The 26,592-nt window shown below is 46.4% G+C and overlaps 2 protein-coding genes and 1 pseudogene across 2 annotated transcripts; all 3 read right to left on the bottom strand.

The window, feature by feature from the left end:
• Positions 1 to 26,300, bottom strand: LOC120666131 (annotated as a pseudogene).
• LOC120666130 (ent-pimara-8(14),15-diene synthase-like) lies at positions 1,410 to 2,205 on the bottom strand. Its single transcript, XM_039945919.1, has 2 exons — positions 2,115 to 2,205; positions 1,410 to 2,020 (listed from the first exon to the last, which is right to left on the bottom strand). Exons 1-2 carry the CDS (start codon positions 2,186 to 2,188, stop codon positions 1,798 to 1,800), a joined length of 297 nt encoding a protein of 98 aa, XP_039801853.1. The 5' UTR covers positions 2,189 to 2,205; the 3' UTR covers positions 1,410 to 1,797.
• On the bottom strand, positions 7,923 to 9,792 carry LOC120666129 (cytochrome P450 716B1-like). The gene is made up of 2 exons (XM_039945918.1): positions 8,809 to 9,792; positions 7,923 to 8,654 (listed from the first exon to the last, which is right to left on the bottom strand). Exons 1-2 carry the CDS (start codon positions 9,749 to 9,751, stop codon positions 8,149 to 8,151), a joined length of 1,449 nt encoding a protein of 482 aa, XP_039801852.1. The 5' UTR covers positions 9,752 to 9,792; the 3' UTR covers positions 7,923 to 8,148.
• Positions 26,301 to 26,592: the final 292 nt, after the last annotated feature.

The raw sequence follows: 26,592 nt of genomic DNA, 5'->3' as shown, positions 1-26,592 counted from the left end.
GCGAGTATTCAAATATATCCACTTTAGTTTCTATCATATTAGAAATGGATGTGTGGATACGGATATCCATATTCGCTTTTAGCAGATATAAATTTAGATAAATTCGAATAACCACGTGACACTTTCCACCCCTTCATTGCTTTCGGTCTCAATATAGTTGGAAATTATTTGAAATAGCGTCCCAATCAGCACCGCGCGCGGCAATGAACTTCATAATTTATCAGACGCGGCGGCTGCCGGGGAGTCGATCTTCCCTCCTAGCCGCCAGGCCAGCGGCTCGTGCACCACCGTATTCGCCGCGCGCAACGTCTCTCTGCTGGTCAACGTGAAGCCGTCCTCCTCGCTGTACATAAGGTGCGAAACCTTGTAAATGTTCCAGAACTCCTGCCGCATCGGCCGGGGTACCGCGCCGCCGTCCCTGACCACCATCCTCAGCAGCTCCCTCCTGGATGCCGCGAGGGCGCTCCTGGCCTCCCTCTTGGCCGCCTCGATCGAGCCGCCAGCAGCAGGACGCTGTTCGTCTTCCCTTGCTCCTCCTCCCTCTCATACGTCCGGAGGTCATTCAGGAAGCGGCTGCAGGTGGCAACGCATCGGATCATCTCGCCGTACTCCCGGCTCCGGACCACCTCCTCGCTGAGCTCCGGCCCGAGGAGGCAGAACGACGTGAAGGTGATCGGGCCCAGCCCGAACGAGGGCACCGTGACAGCCATGCACTCAACCAAGGACGGCACGTGCCCTTTCATCCTCCACTCCGCCTCGGCCATCGAGGACCTCACCTGGTCCGCCCTCTGCAAGCACCATGCGAGAGCATCATTAGCTAGCTCCGCCATTAATCGCTCAGTGATCGACCATTGCTCGCTCACTAGCTATGTAGCTAGCTAGCTGAAGTGGTCGATCAAAAGAGACTTACGAGCTCGGCGATGTGGTGGATGACGCTGCGGTTCTGCACCGCCTCGGCCTTGGCCCCGAGCAGGTTGCTCATGTGGTAGATGGCGCGGAAAACAATCTTCACGCTCTCGGATTTGTGTATATATATACGGCAATACTAACATGTAGAATGTCATTCTACACCCACCTTCTATAACTAGCAAAACTAATCATCAAAATATTGAACTAAATTTATCATGTTACTGAACCATATTCAGTAATACCACGCCGGTTACTAAACCACTGAAAAATTATTCAATAATTCTATTCAGTTTAGCTATTGGTGTAGAATAAACTTCTACACCTAAGGCGTAGAATAGCACATGGGTTTGTGTGTGTCTATATATACATATATATATATATATATGTATGTGTATATATATATGTATGTATATATACATACATATATATATGTGTGTGTATTATATATGTGTGTGTGTATATATATGTGTGTGTGTACATACATATATATACGACGAGGCTAAAATGCAACAAGGTGCATTCTGTATAATAAATGCACAGTCCCCCGCAATTGCAACTATGCGACTGCACCAATTGCAACTCGACAGACCAGTTGCAATTGGTTACGAACCAATTGCAACCGAACGCAACCCAGTTGCAACTGCATGACTGCACCAACTGGAACTTGACGGGCCAGTTGCAATTGGACACGAACTAATTGCAACCGGACCCGACCCAGTTGCAACTAGGCACGAACTAGTTGCAGCTGCACGCAAACCAGTTGCAACCGCGCGATTAGACCAATTGCAACTAGGGTGGGAGCGTTCTCTGTACAAAATGCACCCTGGTGCATTATAGATGCATCAATGGTCACTGTCGATCTGCAGGAAATATGTTGTGAGGTGAGTTTCAGTACTTTTCGATCAGCGTGATAAGGTTCTCCAACTCTTCCTTTGATCCCCCGACGTCAAACAGGTCATCGACTGCGGTCACCAGGATGTTCTTCATGCCATAGGCAAGGCGAGCCTCGGATAGCTCAGAGGGGAACATAGTGGAAGCAGGTGGCAACCAGCAGACCAGCGGCATCACTCTCGCGAACTCCATCTCGTCCAGCCTCATCTCTTTCGCCCAGCTGTTTAAACGTTAAAGAGAGATAAATAGAAAAACGAATTTTAGTTCTATTTCAGGAAATAAAATGGAGTTTTATTAGCCTTGATGTTATAGACCTCTTGAGGTTCTGAAGCTCTTGTTGGTACAAAGCCTGGCAGGAATGGAACCCATCAGCTGCCAGCGCGACCATTCCTTCATCTACCTGATAAGCACTGATTTGGATTTGCATTTTTCCGATTTTTCTACGATTTTTAAACAAATTTACAAGTTTGCTGTTTGAAACTAAAAACTAGAAAGACAGATTTACGAAAGGGCCCTTGCATCATGCGCAGAACCCCTTCGGAATTAAAAACAAATTGCAACGAGGCCCTTGGCCGGAGGTAGGAGAAGGGGCGGGTGGGGTCGGCTGGTTTCCGGCGGTTTCTCTTGCCGGCGGCGAGGGATAGGAAGGGGAGGGGCTAGAGGAGACCGAACCGCACCTGTGGGTACCCGGAATTGGAGTCGGGACGGCCTGTGTCGGCGTGCCCACGGAGGAGCAGAGGCCGCGGCGAACTGAGCTGCGACGGCGGCGCTCCGGCGGGGGAAGAGGAGCGGGACCGGGTGCAGGAGGTTCAGGGCGGCGAGGAGGAGCTAGCTGTGGGGTCGTTCGGGCCGGAGGGAGGCCGGAGGGGTGAGCTCCGCGTGGAGGTCGTGGGCGGCGGCACCATGGGCGCGACGGTGCTTGCTCTGACGCAGGGAAACTCGGCCCTTGGCTTTGGGGAGAGGCGGAGCGGAGAGGAGAAAGTGTAGTTGGCTTCGTAAGGCGACTGGAATGGCGGCGGGGACAGTGGCGCAGCGACGCGTGGCTTGGACGTCGAGAGCGGCGACGGCGAGACGACGACGTTCGCGGCGTGTCGCGCGGAGGGGCGTCGGGGGCGCATGGCACGCTTGTGCAGCGCCAGAGAGGGGGGCGCGATGGCGGTTTTGGCCAGAGCTCGGCACATGGCCGGCCATTGGCGGCGCCGGCGTACGGCATCGGCACGGCGTCACCACGGCGTGAGAGGAAATAGAGGAGGTAGAGATGGAGTGAGGGCAATATGGTAATTAAACTGAAGTTAAAAAATTCCAGTTTGTAAACTCAATTTTACTCCTTCTTTTTGGCCTCAACCAAAAAACTTTTGAATACCAAACTTGCTTAAAATTTTGAGATCTACAACTTTCATTTTAGGCACTTTTTCATTTGAACAATGGTTTCAAAAATAAAATTTGAAACTTGAGTGCATTTGAAAATATCCTATACTTTTCGGAAATCCACTTTTTCTACCATTTTGTGTGGAAACTAAAAAAAAACTTTGAACACGAAAGTTGTTCGTCTTTTGAAAATCTATAACTTTGGTTTTGGGAAAAGTTCGTTTGAGCTATATTTTAGAAATCATTTTCAAAGCATATTTGTTTTAAAATTTGAAAGATTGTTTAAAACCTCGAATACTATGGTTCATTTGACCTGTCATTTTATGTGCAAAATTTCATATACACATAAACACACATTCATACGCATGCATACTCATACATACACATATCTTATTATCCAAAAGAAATGCATAATTTGAATTTTTCTTGTTTATTATGTATGAAATCATATTTAATATTTCTTGCTTAGCATTTTAAAACTCTGGGATGTCACAGTATCCCACGGTGGGCTTGACAGTTAAACACCGACACTAGCTCCTCCAATGTGCGGAACACGACGGCGGATGGGATGGTGCAGTGGCACTCCGTCGAGCACAGGGTCAGGATGAGCACGACATCGTCAGGGATCGTGGTGCAGTTGAAGCTCGGGAAGTCTCTGAGATGCATGCCCTTGGGCAACCCCGGCGCCTAGTTGATGACCATGCTATCCAGGTATCCATTCCTCAGCTGCCCAGCATCTGCATGTATTTACAGCGACTGTTATTTTATGTATCCCATCAAATAGAAATTAAGCTACTGACTACTATTTATTCGTAAACAATTCTTCGTCATAGCTATTTACTGTACCTTTGAGAGGGACAAGACCCTTTGTGTAACACCCCAAGTATCAGGTATCACGCAACCCTAGGATGCTACACAACTACACTACAAGATGCTGAAATGGAAAATTTTGATAGCATAAACCATGAAACAAGTACAATGTGGAAGCAGCAAAAGATAAACAACATATGTAGCGTGATACTCCAACAGATCAACTCTATCTTTAACAAACATTAGCAAGGGTTCTCTACCATCTCTCGGACTCAGGAGAAAATATCTTGGCATTATGAGATCATGTAAAAGTGTAGGATATGTGCAACTAACCCATTTTTCCCATGCTCTCTTCAAAGGACAACCTGGGGAGGGAAAAATAAGAGTGAGATTGAATAATCTCAGCAAGTAAACTACTTTAATAAGCTTTTTAAACCATATTAGATTAATTAATCATTTAATGTCGTAACAAGTATTAGAGAATAGCTCTAGCATATCCGCTTCTTTCTCTAAGAATCAGGTGATCATGGCATGAAAAACATAGCATTAGTTTGTAATGAGTTACCCTCACGAATAATGTATAATCTGAATAGAATAATAGAAAGTCACCTGCAAAAGCCATAACACATAGGTTGCCATAACAACCGGAAAAATAAAGTAGCATAAATGAATATTATATCCCATAACAAAATAAAATAATATTTAAAGAAATTGAAGGGCTTACTAATGCAAGGAAGGAAAAGCATATAATATCTCCACAATTCCTTTAGCCATACCATAACTCACCTCACTAGGAAAAAGGATCACTTCTCATCTTAGTTTCGATGCAACTACATCAAACCAATATCCAAATATCCATACAGCCACATATAGTTTGTCCAAAGTCCGATAAGTCGTAGTGCAATATGAGATATAACTATTCATAATATATCACAATATACTTCATCGCATCCAACCCTTAAACCATACAGAAATGCATATAAATGCACATGAACTCTTGCCTTCGTACCCAACAAGGTATGAAGCTGCATCGATAAATGATGTTGTACCGGTACAGTCGCAACCATAGGTTCGCGACATAACTCCAAATGTCATGCCATGCAATGCAATATGATGCAGTGCCACAAGATAAGTACCATTTCAAAAAAAAACCAGACATCACATACTCCGTGGTCTAAATGGGAATAAACCATCATATTCAACATGGGCAGATACACAGAGTGCTTCTACAACATATAAAACAGAATTGAATGCAAAGTATCGTATATGCCAGCCATTAGCACAATAGTAATTCATGCCATGTGATCTATCGACCCCCTCTTGTCTTAATAGATTTAGGATAACTTGTAGCACTATCGATTCTTGATATGAAGAAACACACCAAATCAATAATCTAAACCTCTCGCGCAGAGGAGGCGAAGAGGAAGAACTGCTCAAGGCTGGACCGCTTGCTTGAGCCGTGGTAGACTGTACATCAAGTGCTGATCAAGATAATAGAAATCTGACTATGCATTCCTCTCATGTCATCCTTACACATTAGTCATTGCAAAATTGCAATTCAGTGACCTCACTACGCTCAGGGTGAGAGCAGTCCAACAGAAGTGACCATCTCAATGCTAACTGAAAATATGTTTTTCACTTACTGATCTTGGTGCGAATAGAGACCGTACATGCTCTGAATCTCCCGGAGGATGTAGCATAATGTTCTCCAAGATTGCTACCGCACGTATAAAATTACTGCACAAATATGTTCTTTTCAATCACAAAAAATTGCAAAAAACTCTCAATTGTGGTTTAGTTTAGTCACTTCCCAAATAGAAAATATGAAGAGAGTGCATTGTATTTCTTAAAGGGGATAAATAATTAGGTTTGATATAATATTTAGAATCCTTGAAAGGTAGGGGAGACGAATTATTTACATGGGAAATTTAAATCCGATCTGCAAAAATTTAGATACGCTACTACTACAAATGGTTTTGTGCGCAAGTCCAGAAAGAGATGCAGCCCGCAATTTTTTTTTTGAAACAAACAGACCGCAAACATGCAGCCTATCCGGGGTAGGTAAAAAAATCTTTGACGTCAATCGTCAGCTCGCAGAGCAACCATGGCAGTTGTTTCCACAGTGTGGACAAGACACTTGTCCTTGCAACAGTAGTTGTGTTGACACTCGCCATGATGGACAGTACAATATCGTCAGACAGCATGCTGAACCTATCTTCATCCTCCCCATTCTAAAAGAACTAAAACATGAGTCAATTTGAGATCAGTAGACAGCAACCTTGGGAAAATATTTCCTCAAAAAAAACCTTGGGAAACTCATAGTGTTGAAACAAACATCTGTTCAATTCAAAAAATAAATATTCTTTAAGGTTTCTAATCAGGTAGACTCAATGCCTTTTACTTCAAATCTTAGGTGAGCTCTACCGCAATTCACATAGAAACATGAAAAAGAACATCCTGTTAAGCTACTTGTGATACTGAAATACTGAAAACGAGGGCTTGTATGACTCGGTCCGTTGTTTAACTCCATGAATGACCTGGCAGGATCAAAGCGCGCCGAAGTTCTAATGTTACCACCTCAGGGACCCAAGGCTCGAGTTTATGCACAAATTAAAAGCTCGAGCTCCTCCGAAGCAATGATATTATTCTCCTAAAGACTTGATGATCGAGTTCTGAAGAGTCGAATTTATTTATGAAGATACCTAATCCTACTAAAAAATTACCTCGAAATGGAATCACACAATTTCTAAAATATTCCGTGAAAATCTAACAGATTTATCGCCTTATTTGTACAATCCTGCATGGTTTTTGGCTATACTCGATGAGCTTTTAACAAACTTAGACCATCCATAATATTCAAATATTTAGTTCGCACCATAAAAGAATATGAATATTTATATGGAAACGTGATTCAATATAAGGGGATCTACGCACCCACATGCAGCCATCCGATATAAGGGGATCCTAGATTGATGCTTGGCATGTGAACCTGCAAGTTTGTCATTAGTTTTTAGATTAGCTATAAGTTGCATGCACATGTCAGAGCAGCAGGGAAAAGCTACACGCATGGGTCCGTGCTCCCTCGCATCACATCATCACATGTGTTGATGTTAAAATTTTGCAAGTATAATTTTGGTAAGTGAAAATGGAGCCGATGAAGAATCTCAGGAAGGCCCACGGCCCAAGATGCTAGAAGACCTGATCAAAGCTGTCGCCAGCATAGTCAAGATGCAATTGAGGATTAGTCAAAGGAGGCACATCGGCTGGCTACGACTCGGAGGGAAAGATGACGTCATCAGAAGATTTGAGAGTCCAATTTGCTTGGAATGTCTTTGTAAATATAATAGATTTAGTTATTTCTTTAAAGTTTCACAAGATTCATTGGTTTTCATAAGGCTGTATCGGTTATATCCGATCTTTCATGGGTTTTCATAAGATTTCACAATTTACCCAATGTTGATCAGAGATCTATCGGCTGCTATCTAACTCTTTTTCTACAGAATCGCAGTAGCCGATAGGTTTAGTGATCTTCGTTTTATATTAAATTGATCAAATCCTATACCTTGTCGAAGTCAATCTTATCGACCGATTCATTTAACATGGTTTTATCATCCCATACTGTCTCGGTTAGATCCGATCTTCGAGGGGTACGATTAAGTTAGATTCATTGGTTCGATATGATCTGTTATGGCTCGAGTTATCAATCGGCTATCTCAACCGATCACAGTTACAAGTTAAGAATAAATTATTTTACAATTAGATTCATCAGCAAGTTTTGTTTGATTTATCACCGCAAACCTATAGAGCAGGAGCTGCACCGGAGATAAGCAGAGCTCCCTAGCTTTAGCGTGTCATGCTATGCAAGATTCATCGCACCGAATTTTGCGGCAACAACATGCAACAAGAAGCAGGATATGGCATGTATTTTTTTGTGCGCATGTATATATATATAGCTTGGCGCCGATATACATATTTGTATATGTATATGTGTATATACACATATACATATATATCCAACTTTATTCCAGCTAAAACAGCGGTCAAAGTTTATATAACTCTGGAGTCTAGACCATGCATGGATCCGTGGTGACGAATCAACATGGCTATACGTATCTTAGCTTTGAAGTGGGAGTATATTATTATTATCTCGTCACGATCCATCGTATATGATCATGGCGATGCTGCCTTGTGCTCAACAAGTTCTATCGGCAGGTCGTGCAGCGGCGACGGCGTGGGGTCCCTCACGAAGGTGTTCTCCTTGCAGCAGAGCTTCCACCTGAAGCGCCTCAGCAGGTAATGCAACGCCACCAGCGTCTCGGTCCTGGCGAACTCCATGCCGACGCAGATCCTCGGGCCGGCGCCAAAGGCGACGAAGGAGCACGGCGGCGCAACCGACGCCGACTGGTTCTCGAACCGGGACAGGTTGAATTTGGCCGGCTCGGGGAAGATGCTCCCGTCCATGTGCGTCGCGGCCGCCGTCCAGAACACCTGCCACCCTTTGGGGATGGCGTAGCCGTCGAACTCGATGTCTTGGGTCGCTCTCCTGAAGTTGCCGAAGACCGGGGGCACCAGGCGGAGCATCTCCTGTGCGGCGCGCCACGTGAGCTTCATCTTTGCCAGGTCCTCCCAGGTCAGGGCCTCGCCGTCGCCCTTGCTCTTGGCGATCTCGTCGTGCTCTGCACAGCGAAGAATAATGGTCGAATAAGGGATGGCCATGCATGGCGTGCGTGGTCAGACGTTCTAATTAATTCTTGATTTCTCGTCTCAAGGCATGGTGAGGTGATCGACGACGATGCCTGCGTTCATCGATGAGGCTTGTTAATTACGTACCTTGGACCATGGCGGCGAGCGTGTCAGGATCGTTGGCGAGCTGGCGGATCAAAAAGGTGAGAAGGATGGAGGACGTGTCGTGGCCGGCTGTGAGGGAGACCATGGCGGTGTCCACGATCTCCTCCTCGCTCAGCAGCCGCGCGCCGCTGTCGTCGGTCAAGCTGAGGAGGCACGCGATGAGGTCGCTGCTCCGGGAGGCCTCGCCCCGCTCCAGCTTGGCCTTGGTCTCCAGCGTGATCCCAGCGACCAGCCGGCGAGCACTGGCGCTGGCCTTCAGGCTCCGGTGGAACGCCGTGAACGGCAGGTCCACAGGGACGGCCCACATGCCATCCACCATGTGCTTGAAGTCGCCGGCGAGGGCGTCCCGGACGGCGCCTCGCTCGAGGCCGAAGAGCAGCAGGGAGATGATGTCGAACGTGAGGCTCTTCATCAGCGGCATGACCGTGACGGTGGCCCGGCCGGCCCAGCTCTCGTCGAGGTGGCGCCGCACCTCGCCGTCGATCCTGCCCACGTACAGCCGCAGCATGTCCGGCTTGAGGAACTCGAGGAGCGCGCCGCGGATGCGCTTGTGGTCGGCGCCGATGAGGCTCAGGATGCTCCTCTCGCCGAGGATCCTCTGCACGGATCGGGGCTGCTGCAGCGCCAGCGTGCCGTTGAAGAAGACGAACTTGTTGGCCGCGGGTCCCGCGAGGAGCACCGTCGGCCCGCCGAACAGCGACAGCTTGGACACCGGGCCGTACCGGTCGACCCGGTCCTGGACCCACCGCTCGGCGGTGTTGGTGCGCAAGGCGCGGAGGAGGCCGAGGCTCTGGCCGATCACCGGCAGGCCCAGGGAGCCCGGGGGCAGCTTGCCCCGCTGCCATGGCTTCCTGGCCCTCGTCACGACGAGGAAGAGAATGGATAAGGCGACGGCGACGAGCGCAAGGACAAGGGAGAGATCCATCGTTGGAGAACTCAGAACTAGCTAGCTAGCGTCTGGTAACTGAGGAGTGCCATCGCAGGTGACCCCTATATATACTCCCAAGTCCCAACACTGGAACAAAAGTCGCAGGTGTGTTCAGAGGTGGAACAATAACCTGTTTGGTTGTGAAGATCGTCGCACCGTGCGCAGCTCGTCACCACACATGATCATTTTTTCCACCACGTGTAAGATCAATTTTGAGGTTGGTTGTGAAGAATGAACCGCTCCCTGACAAATAACAGTATGCATCTCGTTGCCGTTGAAGCTGCCGGTGCCGAGGAAAAAAAGGGTGCAGAGAAGAAGGCGCAGAGGAAGAAGAAGTGCTGCTCGAGGCTCGAGTGAATGACCACGTGCGAACAGTGGCACACTGGCAGTCGAGGGTAGGCCTGGCGGTGGCGTTCATACATGCTCCGTTGATGTCGGGGAAGGCCCCGCCGGGGGGATTCTGCAGGGTGTCTAGATGCTTGTTTTACAGGGTTAGTCTAGATTTTTTTTTTGAGATTACACAGTACAACACAGACACTCACAACGCACGCACACTCATGAGGCTGCATAGGCAGAGATCCTGTGCCGCCCTCCCACCGAGGAGGACGAGCCCGTCACGCGACGACAATAGCTCGTCGTACGGTGCTAGGCCGGCGGGTGCGGGCTCCAACGGCCCTGGCACGCGCTGCATCCTCAAGTGCACGTGGCCACCTCCTCTGTCCGGTAGTTTTGGAAGAAGCCGAGAAGGCCGGGGACGAAGAAGTAGGGGCGGGGCCGGAGGCACGAGGCGGCGCTGCAGATGATGGTGTGCTGCCACGGCTTGCAGACTCTGGTGCAGCGGAGGGCGGCAGCCGCCTCCAGGCGGCAGAAGATCTCAAGAAACAGGTCGGGCGGCAGCGACAACCACATGTCTACGTCCATAATTCGTCTTGGTTTTGGAGATGAAAGGGAGATTAGATGCGTGCACCGATTCAGCATAATTTGTTAGGACAAAATCAACTTACGTACAAGTAAACATAGCATACGAGTCCTTAAAAAATCGTCATGTTATCCGAGTCCGATAAGATCACTAACGAAGCTGCATTATTTTCGGGAGAATAATTGGTTTTCAGAATTTCGATCTATTAACCTACGCATATTTTGATACTTTATTTATTACCACTTCGGAACATTCCAAATAATAGAGTTTGTTTACAATCCTTGAAAATGAGCTAGTTATAAGCAAATTCGTGGGAAAAACTCAAATCCAGACCACTTTTTCTTGAGGTGAAATTAACAGCAACAAACCAATGAGCAAGCACCTCGTTGACTGCCATCTCCAGATTTACCCAAGCGGAGCCACCAGGCCGTGCCGCAAGCACGGTCTTATCCTTCCACTCCGTCGCCGACCCCCTCAGCTCCTGCCCTCTCCCCCTGCCCATCACCTGCCGTGTATCGCCGCCTCCACCTCTTCATGCCCGGGGTCCCCGCTTAGCTCCACGCGGACGCACCACTCCGTGCACACCATCCTGCTGTTGGTCTACTGGTCGGCCCCGAATGGCCAGCACAGCATCGGCACCCCGGCGCAGACGCTCTCCAGCATCGAGTTCCACCCGTAGTGCATCAGGAACGCGCCGACGGCCTTGTGCCGGAGCACCGCCTCCTGCAGGCACCAGCTCGTCACGCGGCCCCGCCCCTCCGTCTCCGCCAGGAACTCCGGCGGCAGGACGACGGTGGTTGCACCGGTGGCGCCCGTCGCCTGCTGGTCGCTCCTGATCACCCATAGGAACTCGTAGCCACCACCGACGTCAAGCCAGTCTTGGCACGCGTGGTTCTCCTTGGAAAGGCTGGAGCCCGCCGACGTGCTGGCGGCATGGTCACCACCGGCGCCGGCGCAGGCTTCCCTAAGGAGAAGTGGTAGCGGCCCCATGGCGTAGATAGGCGGCAGGATGCCCGACATGTCGCTGATGACCTGGCTCTCTACCTCTCGAATGTGTTCCATGGTGAGCGCAGGATGCCCGACATGTCGCTGATGACATGACTCTGTTGAGCGCAGGGTCAAGGCGAGCATGGCATCGTCGGGTTCCATGGTGCGGATGAAGCTCGGGAAGTCTCTGAGGCGGGCAACCCCGGCACCCAGTCGATTATCATGCTGTCCAGGTATTCATTCCTTAGCTGCCCAGCATCTGCATGTTTTTACAGTGATTGATATTTTATTTAGGGAAAAACCCGGTTTAAACCCTTAAACTATCACAAAAGTCCGATTTTCAACCTTCAACTACAAAACCGGATAACAAAGACCATCCTACTGTTAAAATCGGGCAAATTTGGCCCTTTGGGTGGTTTCGAAGGTGGTTTTCCACTTTGTAAAAATTAAAAATATTTAAGTTTAAACTTAAAGATTTATAAGTAATTTAAAGAAATACGAAATAGGTATCAAAGGTTTTCTAAAAAATGTAACCTATCTATTGGCATTATGCTTGTCAGTTATTCAGATCTAATTTTTTTATATTAATAGTATTTGGTTGCTTGGAGTTATGCCTATTATTTTTGAATAATTAAGATTCAAATAGAGCAATAATAAATAGCTTACCACTACTACAAAAATAGCCTTTTGTCCTGGTTCCACAAGGCCATTTGTCCCGATTTTGGAACCGGGATTCGCCTTCCGGGACAAAAGGCTGGAGGCTTTTGTCCCGGGTGGCAGAACTAGGACAAAATGACCCACATGCTAAAAACATTTTTGCACCCCACGGGATTTGATCCCAAGACCTCTTGTCTAGTGCATGGTTTCCTTGCCAACTCACCTAAGTAGTACATGTGACTCAGTATAGAATAACTTCCTTTTGAACTGTCACGTGGAGGGGCCTTTTATCCGGGTTGGTAACACCAACCGGGACAAAAGGGTCCTTTTGTCTGGGTTGGTGGCACCAACCGAGATGAAAGGGTCACCCTTTTGGTTGGGTTAGTGTTACCAATCGGGATAAAAGGGTTGGGCCTTTTTGTCCCGAGTGGAGCCACCAACCGGGACAAAAGGCCCCTGTCCCCCGCTGGCCCGGCTAGCCGTTGGACCCGGGACAAAAGCCACCTATTGTCCAGGGCCCAAAGCCAACCGGGACAAATGGCCTGGAACAAAAACCTTTTCTGTAATAGTGTACATTTTAAAAAAAAAGGTACTAATTTCACTTTTTCTAATTTAAAATGAATTAATTTTGATTGTGTAAATCTAATTAGATTTTTTTTGAAAAATACAAAACCGCCTCCATCGTAGTAGTAGGTGACCTCTGAGTCAGTAACGAACAGGCGAAGACTAAATGAAGCGTCCATCTTGAGCTCACGTACATCACATGGTACGTAAGCTAAGAGTGCTTTATATATAGGTTTCCTGCATGGGTATAGCTACTTACAGAGCTAGCGAGCATGTACATTTACAAATAAATAAAAGCATTCCCAACACTTAGGATGGTGTTTTTTCCACCAAGAAGCCATCAGGCGTATCATCATCTGCTAGAACTTGCTGCCATCGTAACTGCGCTGTTGATGTTATTTTGTCTTCAACAACGGTTGCAACCATGTGTCTATTCTTCTTGGATGTTTGGAACTGTCGAATAAACTCCACATATAGCTTTGTTACGACCTTAATTTTCTAAATCATTGGGTTCGCCAACTAAAAAGAAACACTAACCCGCTCGATACACTATCTATATCCTACTCAGAAATGCCACAAGAAGTATGGGGAAGAATGTGTATACATATGCATGCGTTTATAAGGGTGAGTGTGTGTAGATTTATACGAGCGATTGCATTGTATTAGTTTTCACACAAAAGGAAAACTATGTGCAGAACTCATTCCTAGTTATGAAATTCAGTGTATTTCATTGGCCGTGGGCAACAGAACACTTACTATTTCTACATCCACTGTTACGAAAAATGATATGTGTCCACAGTTTAGATTGGAAACTGTGAGTTAACAATCTCATCTAACTGGTCATACTCATTACTGCATGATGCAAATGCAGGCCGTGATTAGCACGAGAGCGCTTGATGTTTCTTATGTAATTAGTTATTTTTTAACTATATTTAATATTTCATGCATGTGTCCACTTGATGTGACGGGTATTGTGTAATTTTTTTTGGAAACTAAACACCACCTTAGAACGAGAGTGCTTGACGTACGCTTCATGGCGAAAGCCAGCTTGCATTGATTCTCGTGCTGCTGAGCAGGTTTGTCCTCTTGTTGGTCTGGTGGTTGACCCTCTGCAAATTTTTATTGTGATGTTTCTTGTGCTTCCACCCTCTCACCGGACATGGGCCCTGCTTGGCACGACTTAATCTTTTGTCAACCGCAACTACCCACAGATGTAACTTGTTGGAGAAGCTCTAGAGCGAAAAAGCTAGACTTGTGGCAGTAAGGCTTCCTCGGCTTTAAGCATGTGGAACCCACCCATCACCGAGGGAGCTCTGCCGCTATCCTTCAGAAATACTCCGGTCCGACCATGCGGAGCGTGGCGCCCTCCGATCAATCCTCACAAGCAGATGAAAAATCAGATGTTCAACCCAAGTCAGCTCATTAATACATAATATCAGCCCACATAATTGTGACGAATTGGATTTTACCTCACATAACGTACGTATGTATATATGTGTTCTAGTTTCTTTTCCTTTCCTTTGCTTGCGTTTCTTTCCACATTTATTTTTGTTACTTTTTATCAAAAATGTTTTAGTAAATAAAAAATATTAATATAAAAATAAAGCAAATAAAAAATTTTACATTATTAAAATTAAGTATTTGAAAGTAATGTGCATCAATAAATACATCAATTTATACTGAAATAAAATAATATATTTATAGCATGGTCTAGGGAAGTGCTTATTCTATATGAAATACGGATAATATTGGATATAAATCCATATGTACAATTATTTATAGTATTAACCCGAATTTGGATAACGAAGAAGCGAGTATTCAAATATATTCACTTTAGTTTCTATCATATTAGAAATGGATGTGTGGATACGGATATCCATATTCGCTTTTAGCGGATATAAATTTAGATAAATTCGAATAACCACATGACACTTTCCACCCCTTCATTGCTTTCAGTCTCAATATAGTTGGAAATTATTTGAAATAGCGTCCCAATCAGCATCGCGCGCGGCAATGAACTTCATAATTTATCAGACGCGGCGGCTGCCGGGGATTCGATCTTCCCTCCTAGCCGCCAGGCTAGCGGCTCGTGCACCACCGCGTTCGCCGCGCACAACGTCTCTCTGCTGGTCGACGTGAAGCCGTCCTCCTCGCTGTACATAAGGTGCGAAACCTTGTAAATGTTCCAGAACTCCTGCCTCATCGGCCGGGGTACTGCGCCGCCGTCCCTGACCACCATCCTCAGCAGCTCCCTCCTGGACGCCGCGAGGGCGCTCGTGGTCTCCCTCTTGGCCGCCTCGATCGAGCCGCCATAGCGAGGATCCAGGAGCAGTACGCTGTTCGTCTTCCCTTGCTCCTCCTCCCTCTCATACGTCCGGAGGTTGTTCAGGAAGCGGCTGCAGGTGGCAACGCATCAGATCATCTCGCCGTACTCCCGGCTCCGGACCACCTGCTCGCTGAGCTCCGGCCCGAGGAGGCAGAACGACGTGAAGGTGATCGGGCCCAGCCCGAACGATGGCACCGTAACCGCCATGTACTCATCCAAGGACGGCACGTGCCCTTTCATCCTCCACTCCGCCTCGGCCATCGAGGCCCTCACCTAGTCCGTCCACTGCAAGCATCATGCGAGAGCATCATCAGCTAGCTCCGCCATTAATCGCTCAGTGATCGACCATTGCTCGCTCACTAGCTAATTAGATAGCTAGCTGAAGTGATCGATCAGAAGAGACTTATGAGCTCGGCGATGTGGTGGATGACGCTGCGGTCTTGGCCCCGAGCAGGTTGCTCGTGTGGTAGATGGCGCGGAAAACAATCTTCACGCTTTCGGAGCAGAAGCCAACTTCTTCATGCGCGTCCCACCTGCGACCACAGATTTGTGTATATATATACGGCAATACTAACATGTAGAATGTCATTCTACACCCACCTTCTATAACTAGCAAAAATAATCATCAAAATATAGAACTAAATTTATCATGTTACTGAACCATATTCAGTAATACCACGCCGGTTACTAAACCACTGAAAAATTATTCAATAATTCTGCTCAGTTTAGCTATTGGTGTAGAATAAACTTCTACGCGTAGAATAACACAAGGGTTTGTGTGTATGTCTTATATATATATATATATATATATATATATATATATATATATATATATATATATATATATATATATATATATATGTATGTATGTATACATATATACATATATGTATACATATATGTACATATATGTATATATATAAGTATATACATATATGTATATATACATACATATATGTGTGTGTATTATATATGTGTGTACATACATATATATACGACGAGGCTAAAATGCAACAAGGTGCATTCTGTATAATAAATGCACAGTCCCCCGCAATTGCAACTGCGTGACTGCACCAATTTGCAACTCGACGGACCAGTTGCAATTGGTTACGAACCAATTGCAACCGAACCCAACCCAGTTGCAACTGCATGACTGCACCAATGGCAACTTGACGGGCCAGTTGCAATTGGACGCGAACTAATTGCAACCGGACCCGACCCAGTTGCAACTAGGTACGAACTAGTTGTAGCTGCACGCAAACCAGTTGCAACCGCGCGATTAGACAAATTGCAACTAGGGTGGGAGCGTTCTCTGTACAAAATGCACCCTGGTGCATTATAGATACATCAATGGTCACTGTCGATCTGCAGGAAATATGTTGTGAGGTGAGTTTCAGTACTTTTCGATCAGCGTGACAAGGTTCTCCAACTCTTCCTTTGATCCCCCGACGTCGAACAGGTCATCAACTACGGTCACCAGGATGTTCTTCATGCCATAGGCAAGGCGAGCCTCGGATAGCTCAGAGGGGAACATAGTGGAAGCAGGTGGCAACCAGCACCAGCGGCATCACTCTCGCAAACTCCAGCTCGTCCAGCCTCATCTCTTTCGCCCAGCTGTTTAAACGTTAAAGAGAGATAAATAGAAAAAAGAATTTTAGTTCTATTTCAGGAAATAAAATGGAGTTTTATTAGCCTTGATGTTATAGACCTCTTGAGGTTCTGAAGCTCTTGTTGGTACAAAGCCTGGCAGGAATGGAACCCATCAGCTGCCAGCGCGACCATTCCTTCATCTACCTGACAAGCGCTGATCGGACGGATCAAAAAGTTCAGTATTTTGGTAGATCTACTGAAAAGCCAGAATATGCAGCATCTCAAGCGACTCAAGGACCTCACCGGTATGCTGATTTTAGCATATGGAAGCTCCCTGTCCTGAAATGTTCAATGTTCCACCTGTGCTCCAGCCGGTCTAGGGTGGCGTAGAAGGGGAATTTCAGCACATGCTCCACCTGGAAGGAATAATATGCACATGAAATGCACTATAAATTATCGATTAAAAAATGATTATATTTTGTATAACGGTGGAAACTAGCTACCTCTTGGGGGTCTACAGATCTGGATATCTTGTTGGAACACAGTTGTTGCTTCAGAAGTTTAGCAGACCAAGAACCAATGTTTTCCAGGATCGGCTCCGCCTCAAAGATCTGAACCTGTGATGCTTTGTACAGTTCTAGTAATGCTTCACTGTCATTTAGATACCCTTGGACGGAATCATAGAAGCTGGATTCTTCGCTGAATTGGGCCAACTCATCTGCACACAACTCTTTCAAGCTGGTAAAAGTCCTCCAAGTTTAACCAAAGAACAAGCAAAACAATGAAACTTTTGATCTCCCTCGCTTACCAGACGCGACATCGTATCCGTGCAAACGCAGGAGGCGGAACGCCATTACGCACGTGGCGATGTCCTGCGTTATCTCCTCATCCTTGGCCAGCCAGGAGCTGCAAGTTTTTTATTATTGCAGCCAAGATATATAATTAATACAAGTAGCAAACAGAAGCACAGCAGGTTTCATCATCATCACAACTAGTAATTTCTACCTGTATATCGAGTCAAGTATGTTGTTTATTTCACCGGAAAAGCTCGCAGAGATCCCCATCTTCTCCAACGTGTCCACCATGCGAAGCCGGGAGTACGCGTTCCGCGGATACACAGTCGGCACTGCAAATGGCCATTAGCACATGTTAGAAACCTATCTTAGCTCTATGTCCTTAATTTTGCCATCCTTTGATTTCTTGGATAGGAGTATAGTACACGTTCTGTTCTGCACTGCACACCTGAGCTGCCGAACCTGCTGATGAGGGAATCCAGGTAGTCGAGTGCTCTCCCGTTGTAGTTGTGGATCGCAGCTGCGGCCGTTGGTGCTGGTGAGTTGAACAACGATCAGTTCTTCCTCTGGTGCTCCATCGCCTGGTCCCAGTCTAGCAGGTTCCCCAAGCCTTCTGCTACGTAGGCCATGAAAGCTTTACTTCCAGAACCCATGCTGTTGACAGAGATCAATAAATAGGCAAATGAGAATTCAGAATAAACGCACGGAATCGGGGCAATGAGGATCATCATCACATGCAACGGTGAGTGAGACAAAACCTTTTTAGCTCCGTGTCGCGCAGCCGGAGGATGGCGTCAACGTTGGCGGGGGTCATAGGTGTAGGGAAACCCAAGATACTTGCGAGTAGAAGATCATAGATCGTTATCACTAGACGCGCAGCGCAGCGGAAGAAGTCGCGCGTCGATGTAGAGAAAGTAGTCGATCACGTCCCACGAACCGAGCTCCTCGTACTTGATCCCAGCAGCCGATCAGCGCAGCAGTCGCAGCAGCGCCTCCACGGAGTCCACACGTACGGGGATGAAACGCCGGGCGTCGGTGTGCTAGCACCGCACGCACGGCAAGGGCGGCGGCCGAGAGAGAGGGAGGGGCGGCGGCTAGGGAGGTGGCGCGGCTCAGGTCTTCGCCCCCTTAGCCCCTCCCTCATATATATAGGGCGTACTAATGGGCTTCTATCTCATATGCCCATTAGTAACCCTAATCCCTCTTGGATCAATATCCACTTGGGCCTTTAAACCGTATTGTGATGATGGGCTCTTGGGCATATCACCAACAATCTCCCACTTGCACTAGAGACAATCATACATGCAAGCTTTCCAACATTCCAAACCCCTTAAGTGTGTGACCCGTTAGGTTCATGTGTAGGTGGTCGTGATCGGAAATTATTTCCGAATCACAAGTCAATAGCGGCACCTAGCAGGGCATAGTGACTCACAAATACACATAAAGATCATATCGGCCGAACCATAGATATACTCATACACCGATCCCTTTGCCACACGATACCAGTCAAGCTCAAAGCGAGATGCGTGCCACCTTTGTGATAGCTCGACCATTCTCTCGATCTAATAGTGGATTCTATTCATAACTAACCTGTAGTCATCATGATTAACTCTTTAATCACTTTGGCATGGCCAACCACTTTCAAATCCAACTATCTCGAGGGGCCCAGAGATATCTCTCCCGTTATCTAGGAGGGGCAAATTCCATCTTGATCCGCTCACATTCCATTCCATGTTTCATGACATACCTGTAAGCTGTTTTTGTAACTACTCAGTCACGGAGTAGCGTTTAGCAGCCCCAAGATGCACCACTACACACAGTGAGAAACAATGGCGATCTCAGGTCTAAGGATTCAGTAGGTATAACACTCAAGAACAACTGATGGCACATACAAAATAACAATCCCAACATTGTCTTGGAGTGGGTCAATCCAACACCATGTTCACCAACATGTGTCCACATCATTAATCCGATATCTCCATATCCATGATCCATGAAACATGATCATCAATTAATGCATGTGCTAGTCTCAACGTCGTTGTTGTCCCACACAACGACATAAACTAGGGATAATTTAGAATCATATCATTTTCAACAAAGAGTTTCACGAACAAGTCACATACTTGATAATCAATGTAAAATAATCATCCATGGAACAAATAACAATTATTTATCATTACATAAACATACTCATGACACAAAATCTCCCACGCACACTAGAATCACTGATGTAAGTATCTAATACCCATAGATCTCATGTGCGCCTCATGCTTTGGTTGTGGGAGAGGCTTCGTCAACGGATCAGCAACGTTTGAATCCGTGTGCACCTTGCAAACCTTCACATCACCTCTCTCAACAAAGTTACGGATGAGGTGATACTTTCGCAGTATATGTCTGGACTTCTTAGTTGTTCTAAGCTCCTTTGCTAGTGCAACGGCACCACTATTATCACAATAGAGGTCCACTGGACTGGACGCACTAGGAACAACACCCAAGTCAGAAACAAACTTTCTGATCCAAACAGCTTCTTTTGCAGCTTCGGAAGCTGCAATATACTCGGCCTCTGTCGTCGAATCAGCCACCGTATCTTGCTTGGAACTCTTCCAGCTCACTGCCCCACCATTGAGGCAGAAAACAAAACCGGATTGCGATTTGGAGTCATCTTTGTCTGTTTGAAAACTAGCATCGGTGTAACCCTTTACAAGGAGCTCATCTTCGCCTCCAAATATTAGGAACATATCCTTAGTTCTTCTCAAGTACTTAAGGATACTCTTTACAATTGTCCAGTGAGGTTCACCGAAATCTGACTGATACCTGCTCGTAACACTTAGAGCAAAGGAAACATCTGGGCGCGTGCAAAGCATAGCATACATGATCGACCCTATGGCTGAAGCATAAGGAATCGTACTCATCCTCTTTTGCTCATCAGGTGTCGTAGCACACTGACTCTTGTTTAGAGTAATGCCATGTGACATTGGCAAGAAACCTTTCTTGGAATCTTGTATATTGAACCGATTCAATATCTTGTCAATGTATGTGTCTTGGCTCAATCCAATTAGCCTTTTTGATCTATCTCTATAGATCCTAATACCCAGAATATAAGCCGCCTCTCCTAAATCCTTCATCGAAAAACTCTTTTTCAATGAGGTTTTAACGGCTTCAAGCATTGGAATATCATTTCCGATCAGTAATATGTCATCCACATTAGGACCAGAAACACAAGTGCGCTCCCACTAGCCTTTTTGTAAACACAAGGCTCATCTTCATTCTTGATGAAGCCAAACCCTTTGACTACTTCATCAAAACGAATATTCCAACTCCGAGATGCTTGCTTCAATCCATAGATGGACCTCTGAAGCTTACATATTTTCCCAGCATTTTTAGGATCGACAAAACCTTCAGGCTGTGTCATATACACATCCTCACTTAGATGTCCATTAAGAAAAGCGGTTTTGACATCCATTTGCCATATCTCATAGTCATAATATGCGGCAATTGCTAGGAGAATCCGAACAGACTTTAGCATTGCGATGGGCGAAAAGGTTTCCTGATAGTCAACACCTTGAATTTGTCGGAAACCTTTCGCCACCAATCGTGCCTTATAGATGTGAACATTTCCATCCATGTCTAATTTTTTCTTAAAAATCCACTTACAGTCGACAGGTCTTACACTGTCAATCTGATCGATCAAGTTCCAAACTTGATTATCATGCATGGATTTTAACTCGGATTCCATGGCTTCAAGCCATTTGTCGGAGTCGGGTCCCATCATTGCTTCTTAGTAGGTCAAGGGCTCATCATTTTCCATCAATAATACATGGCGCTCCTCCGTAATAAGGAGGTTGAGCTTGTCAGTAGCGCGACGTGCCCTTATAGACCTTCGTGGGGCTGGTGCCTCAACTACGGGTTGTGCAACATCTTGCACATCCCGTGGATCTTCAGTGGGTGCTGAAACAATTTCGGGTGTTTCCTGAATTTCTTCAAGTTGCACCTTGCTCCCACTAAATCCTTTTGAGAGAAACTCCTTTTCTAAGAAAACACCATTGCGAGCGACAAACACTTTGCCATCCGCCTTATTGTAAAAATAATATCCTTTGGTTTCCCTAGGATACCCCACAAAGAAACATTTGTCTGACTTTGGAGTGAGCTTATCTGACATCAAACGTTTGACATAAGCCTCACATCCCCAAACTTTGAGAAAAGATAATCCGGGACGCTTCCCAGTCCATATCTCATATGGTGTCTTCTCAACAGACTTACTTGGAACCCTATTTAGTGTGAACGCAGCAGTTTCAAGAGCATAACCCCAAAATGACAATGGAAGATCAGTTTGGCTCATCATGGACCTAACCATGTCCAACAAGGTTCGGTTCCTCCGTTCGGATACCCCATTCCATTGAGGCGTTCCGGGCGGAGTTAGCTGCGGAATAATTCCACATTGCTTCAAATGATCACCAAATTCAAGGCTCAAATATTCTCCTCCACGATCAGATCGCAGAAATTTAATTGTCTTGCCTAATTGATTTTGTACTTCATTCTGAAATTCTTTGAACTTTTCAAACGATTCAGACTTGTGCCTCATTAAGTAGATATAGCCATATCTACTAAAGTCATCAGTGAAATTAATGAAGTACTGAAAACCACCTCTGGCTATTGAGCTCATTGGTCCACATACATCGGTATGTACAAGTCCCAACAAGTCACTCGCCCTCTCACTCTGACCAGTGAAAGGCGCTTTGGTCATCTTTCCAAGCAAACAAGACTCACATGTGTCAAATGATTCAAAATCAAATGAGCTTAACAATCCATCTTTATGGAGTTGTTCAATGCGCTTCTCATTTATATGACCTAAGGGACAATGCCAAATAAAAGTGGGATTCAAATCATTTGGTCTAAGCCTCTTAGTATTAATGTTACAGACAGATTTATCCTCAAGATCAAGAACATATAATCCATTCACCAATGGACAATGAGCATAAAAAATACCATTGCAAAAGATAGAACAACGTTTGTTCTCAATTACAATCTTAAAATCACCAACTTCTTCCAAACATGAAGAAGAAATAATGTTCTTGCTCAAAGAAGGAATGCAATAACAATTATTTAATTCCAAAACTAATCCGGAGGGTAGAGACAAGTGGTAGGTGCCGACCGCCAACACCGCAACCTTTGCGCCATTGCCGACCCGAACGTCCAACTCGCCTCTTGCAAATCTTCTAGTCTCACTTAGACCCTGCAACGATTTGCAAGTGTGAATCATCGATCCAGTATCAAATACCCATGATTCACTAGAAGATAATGCAATATTTATTTCTATAACATTTATACCTGAAGTGGAAGTCTCACTTCCCTTCTTCTTCTTCTTTTCTTCCAAGTACTTCTTGCAGTTCCTAGACCAATGTCCCTTTTCATGACAGTGGAAGCATTCATCTTCAGAAGTAGGGCCAGATTTGGCCTTAGGTGCTGGCTTTAGCTTAGAGCCTGAGGACTCACCACCGGAACTCTTTTCCTTGCCTTTACCTTTGGGATTAGGAGGCGTCCAACGCTTCCTCTTTTTGTTCCCCTTCTGAATCATCATCACATGATTGGGATTCTTCTTAATGCTCTCCTCTGCTGTTTTTAGCATCCCATGCAACTCACTCAATGTTTTATCCAAGCCATTCATCTGAAAGTTCATGATAAAAGGCTCATAGCTCGCCGGGAGCGACTGGAGAATAACATCAGTAGCCAAGTCTTGGTGAAGTTCAGAACCAAGTCTATCCAAAGTCTCAATGTAACCAATCATTTTAATCACATGAGGACTGACTGGGCTACCTTCTGCCAGCTTGCACGCAAACAAGGATTTTGAGATATTGAACCTCTCAGTCCTGGCTTGGTTCTGAAACATCCCACGCAGCCCCTCGATCATGGTATGAGCATCCGCATGCTCATACTACTTCTGCAGATCAGGGGACATGGTGGCGAGCATCAGACAGCTGACATCAAGTGAGTCATTGCAGTGCTTCTCATAAGCTCTACGATCAGCAGCAGTTGCATTGTCAGGGAGATCATCAGGATATGGCTGCTCAAGAACATACTCCTTTTTCTCTTGCCTGAGAACAATTCTCAGGTTGCGGTACCAATCAATAAAGTTTGTTCCATTCAACTTTTCTTTCTCAAGAATAGAACGCAAATTGAAAGCGGAATTGTTATTGGCAGACATGATCTACAACATTAAAGTAAAACAAGATTTCAGCACTAAGTTTATGTAAAGACTTTCATTAACTGATTTAACAAAAGACAACCTACTATATCAAAGTCATCTTCCCTCCAATGACATATAGTGGTTCAAGATCCATAATCACTAAAATTCTAGTGAGCTTTAGCATCACAGCTAGAAAAGTAGTGATACAGGTAAGTAACAAATTACTAATCACATCTCTATGCGACTCTTGTTTGTTGGGTGGCATCCAATGCCCCGGCCCCAACCCTATGCCTTAAAGCCCAAAACTGTTTTGATAGCTTTGCTGAGTAAACCAATACTATGCTTGTGAATGTCCGACATCCACCCTATACAAAAGTGATAGCTGAGGGTACTCTACTTTGGTAAACCTACCACACAACGATCAAAATTTATAGGTGCAGCTATTGGTAAAAGGCATCAAAAACTCAACCTTTTCTGAGGGAAACTATTCTATCATGATTAAAGCATCCACCATATGTAAAAGCATGAAAAAATAGTATGACAGGAAAATAAACATCACAAGCATATAATCATATTATATTGTGAATAGTATGGCCTCTTGCATCACAATGGGCACCATCGCCATGGCTCCAAGGTGACCTCCATTGCCATCCGTCCTGTCTTGTGGTGATCATCATCGCCATCATGATTGAAGCCTCCATGAAAAGATACTAAGCTACTACATCTAATAGCTAGTGAAATAATTACATGAGGATTCAAACATCACAAGTCGACACGCAGGTCGTTATACAATAATGGTGCAACCTCAACCCGGTTGTGTTAACTTGCGACACGCAGGCCGCACAAATCATCACATACATCATCACATGACATTGATGCCATACCATTCACATCACACCCTGCAAAAACAAGTTAGGCGTACGACGTGTTCTACCAAAGTAGCGCTTGAGAAGCCGCTACAACGAGAAAGCAACGGCGGTCCCTATGAAAACCTCACGGAATTACACAGATCGCATCTATGGAATCCCTATGAAAATCTCATCAGAGTGATCGCATCACCTCAAATCCGAGCCATTCATAATGCCTCAATTTTCACTAGGTCAATCACCTTGACCGTGCAAACTTTGCACTTGAGAAGACTGCATCTACACATGACCTTGATCTGTTGGTTCAATCTGCTGACTATGCACACAGTTAGTCCCGGTGGTGATTCCAGCCGGTAGGGACATGTCGTATGCATAACAGAGAAAGAACACAAACTAATCTTTTGTCATATGCCGCGCAATCAACTCGCTCCAGTTTTAACCCCTTATGACCAATTGATCTAATCAAACCGTACAAAAATAATAGATCCAATCTACTACAACAACATATCACCTATATGCAAAAGATCCAGACCAAAAACTACGCAAGATGGCTCTGGTACCACTGTAGGAAAACGGGTAGGCTACGCTAGCATCACTACCGCATAAACCCAAGATACTTGCGAGTAGAAGATCATAGATCGTTACCACTAGACGCGCAGCGCAGCGGAAGAAGTCGCGCGTCGATGTAGAGGAAGTAGTCGATCACGTCCCACGAACCGAGCTCCTCGTACTTGATCCCAGCAGCCGATCAGCGCAGCAGTCGCAGCAGCGCCTCCACGGAGTCCACACGTACGGGGATGAAACGCCGGGCGTCGGTGTGCTAGCACTGCACGCACGGCAAGGGCGGCGGCCGAGAGAGAGGGAGGGGCGGCGGCTAGGGAGGTGGCGCGGCTCAGGTCTTCGCCCCCTTAGCCCCTCCCTCATATATATAGGGCGTACTAATGGGCTTCTATCTCATAGGCCCATTAGTAACCCTAATCCCTCTTGGATCAATATCCACTTGGGCCTTTAAACCGTATTGTGATGATGGGCTCTTGGGCATATCACCAACAATAGGGATCTCCAGCCCCATGTCGATGCCGTGCGCGAGCATGCCGAGGAAGATGACGTTGAACCCTGCCGGCGTGTCGCTCCTGTCGTCCGTCACGAAGGACGCATTGTGCCCGATGAAGCGGAGCCCTGCATGCGAGCCAAGACATCGCGCGGGGCATGACATGAGAACGACGCGATTAAGCCGAACACCACCGACGATAGCCGGCAGCAGGAATGCACGATTAACCTTTGCCGACGTGCTCGTCACCAACGCCCCACGTCCGGAGCGCGAGGACGCACGCCATCGTCGACGAGAGCACGTCCTTGCCCAGCAGCGACCATGGCTCGCCCCCGATGTCGCGGCCTGGCGCCGACCCCCACGACCCGTTGCCGCGCTGGTTCCGCAGGATCCAATCCACGCACTGCGGGAAGCGCGACGCCTGAGGGGACCCTGGCGCCGGCACCATGGCAACCCATGGCATGTCGTACGACGACGGCGGCGGCCTGGCGTTGAGGAGCTGCTCCCTGATCTGGTCCTCCACGGGCATCTCCCCTCTCGCAATGCCGCCGAGTACGGACCGTCGCGTTCGTGTTTCCCGGAACTGAGGGACCGAAGCCGGCGACCAGAGGGGAGTGAATGTGAACCGATCAAAATTTCTTCGAAATTCGAATCGTCGGCTTATATCACGAAAATCACCCAAGCCCTCAAGCATTCTGACCAAAGTTAGGAGTAGCTATTGAAAAGCTAAACCAACACAAAAGGTCTCGAACGTGCAAGCGAAATCACGAAGCAAATCGGAAGTGAATTGAGTGAAACCGCAGAACTGATCTGCCAGGACCGGTCTGACCGGTGCACTGGACCGGACTAACCGGTCGTGGCTGTTCAAAAACTGGCAGACCGGTCTGACCGGTCTTGCCT

The sequence above is a fragment of the Panicum virgatum genome, chromosome 3N (genome assembly GCF_016808335.1).
Source record: "Panicum virgatum strain AP13 chromosome 3N, P.virgatum_v5, whole genome shotgun sequence".
Lineage (NCBI taxonomy): Eukaryota > Viridiplantae > Streptophyta > Magnoliopsida > Poales > Poaceae > Panicum > Panicum virgatum.
The sequence above is the reverse complement of the archived record's forward strand: the minus strand, read 5'-3'. Positions and strand labels throughout refer to the sequence as shown.

Coding starts and splice junctions, on each gene's coding strand:
- LOC120666130 (XM_039945919.1), bottom strand. CDS start 2,188: ATGGTCGCGCTGGCAGCTGATGGGTTCCATTCCTGCCAGGCTTTGTAC. Junction 2,021..2,114: donor GAGCTTCAGAACCTCAAGAG/GTCTATAACATC, acceptor ACGTTTAAACAG/CTGGGCGAAAGAGATGAGGC.
- LOC120666129 (XM_039945918.1), bottom strand. CDS start 9,751: ATGGATCTCTCCCTTGTCCTTGCGCTCGTCGCCGTCGCCTTATCCATT. Junction 8,655..8,808: donor GCTCGCCGCCATGGTCCAAG/GTACGTAATTAA, acceptor TTCGCTGTGCAG/AGCACGACGAGATCGCCAAG.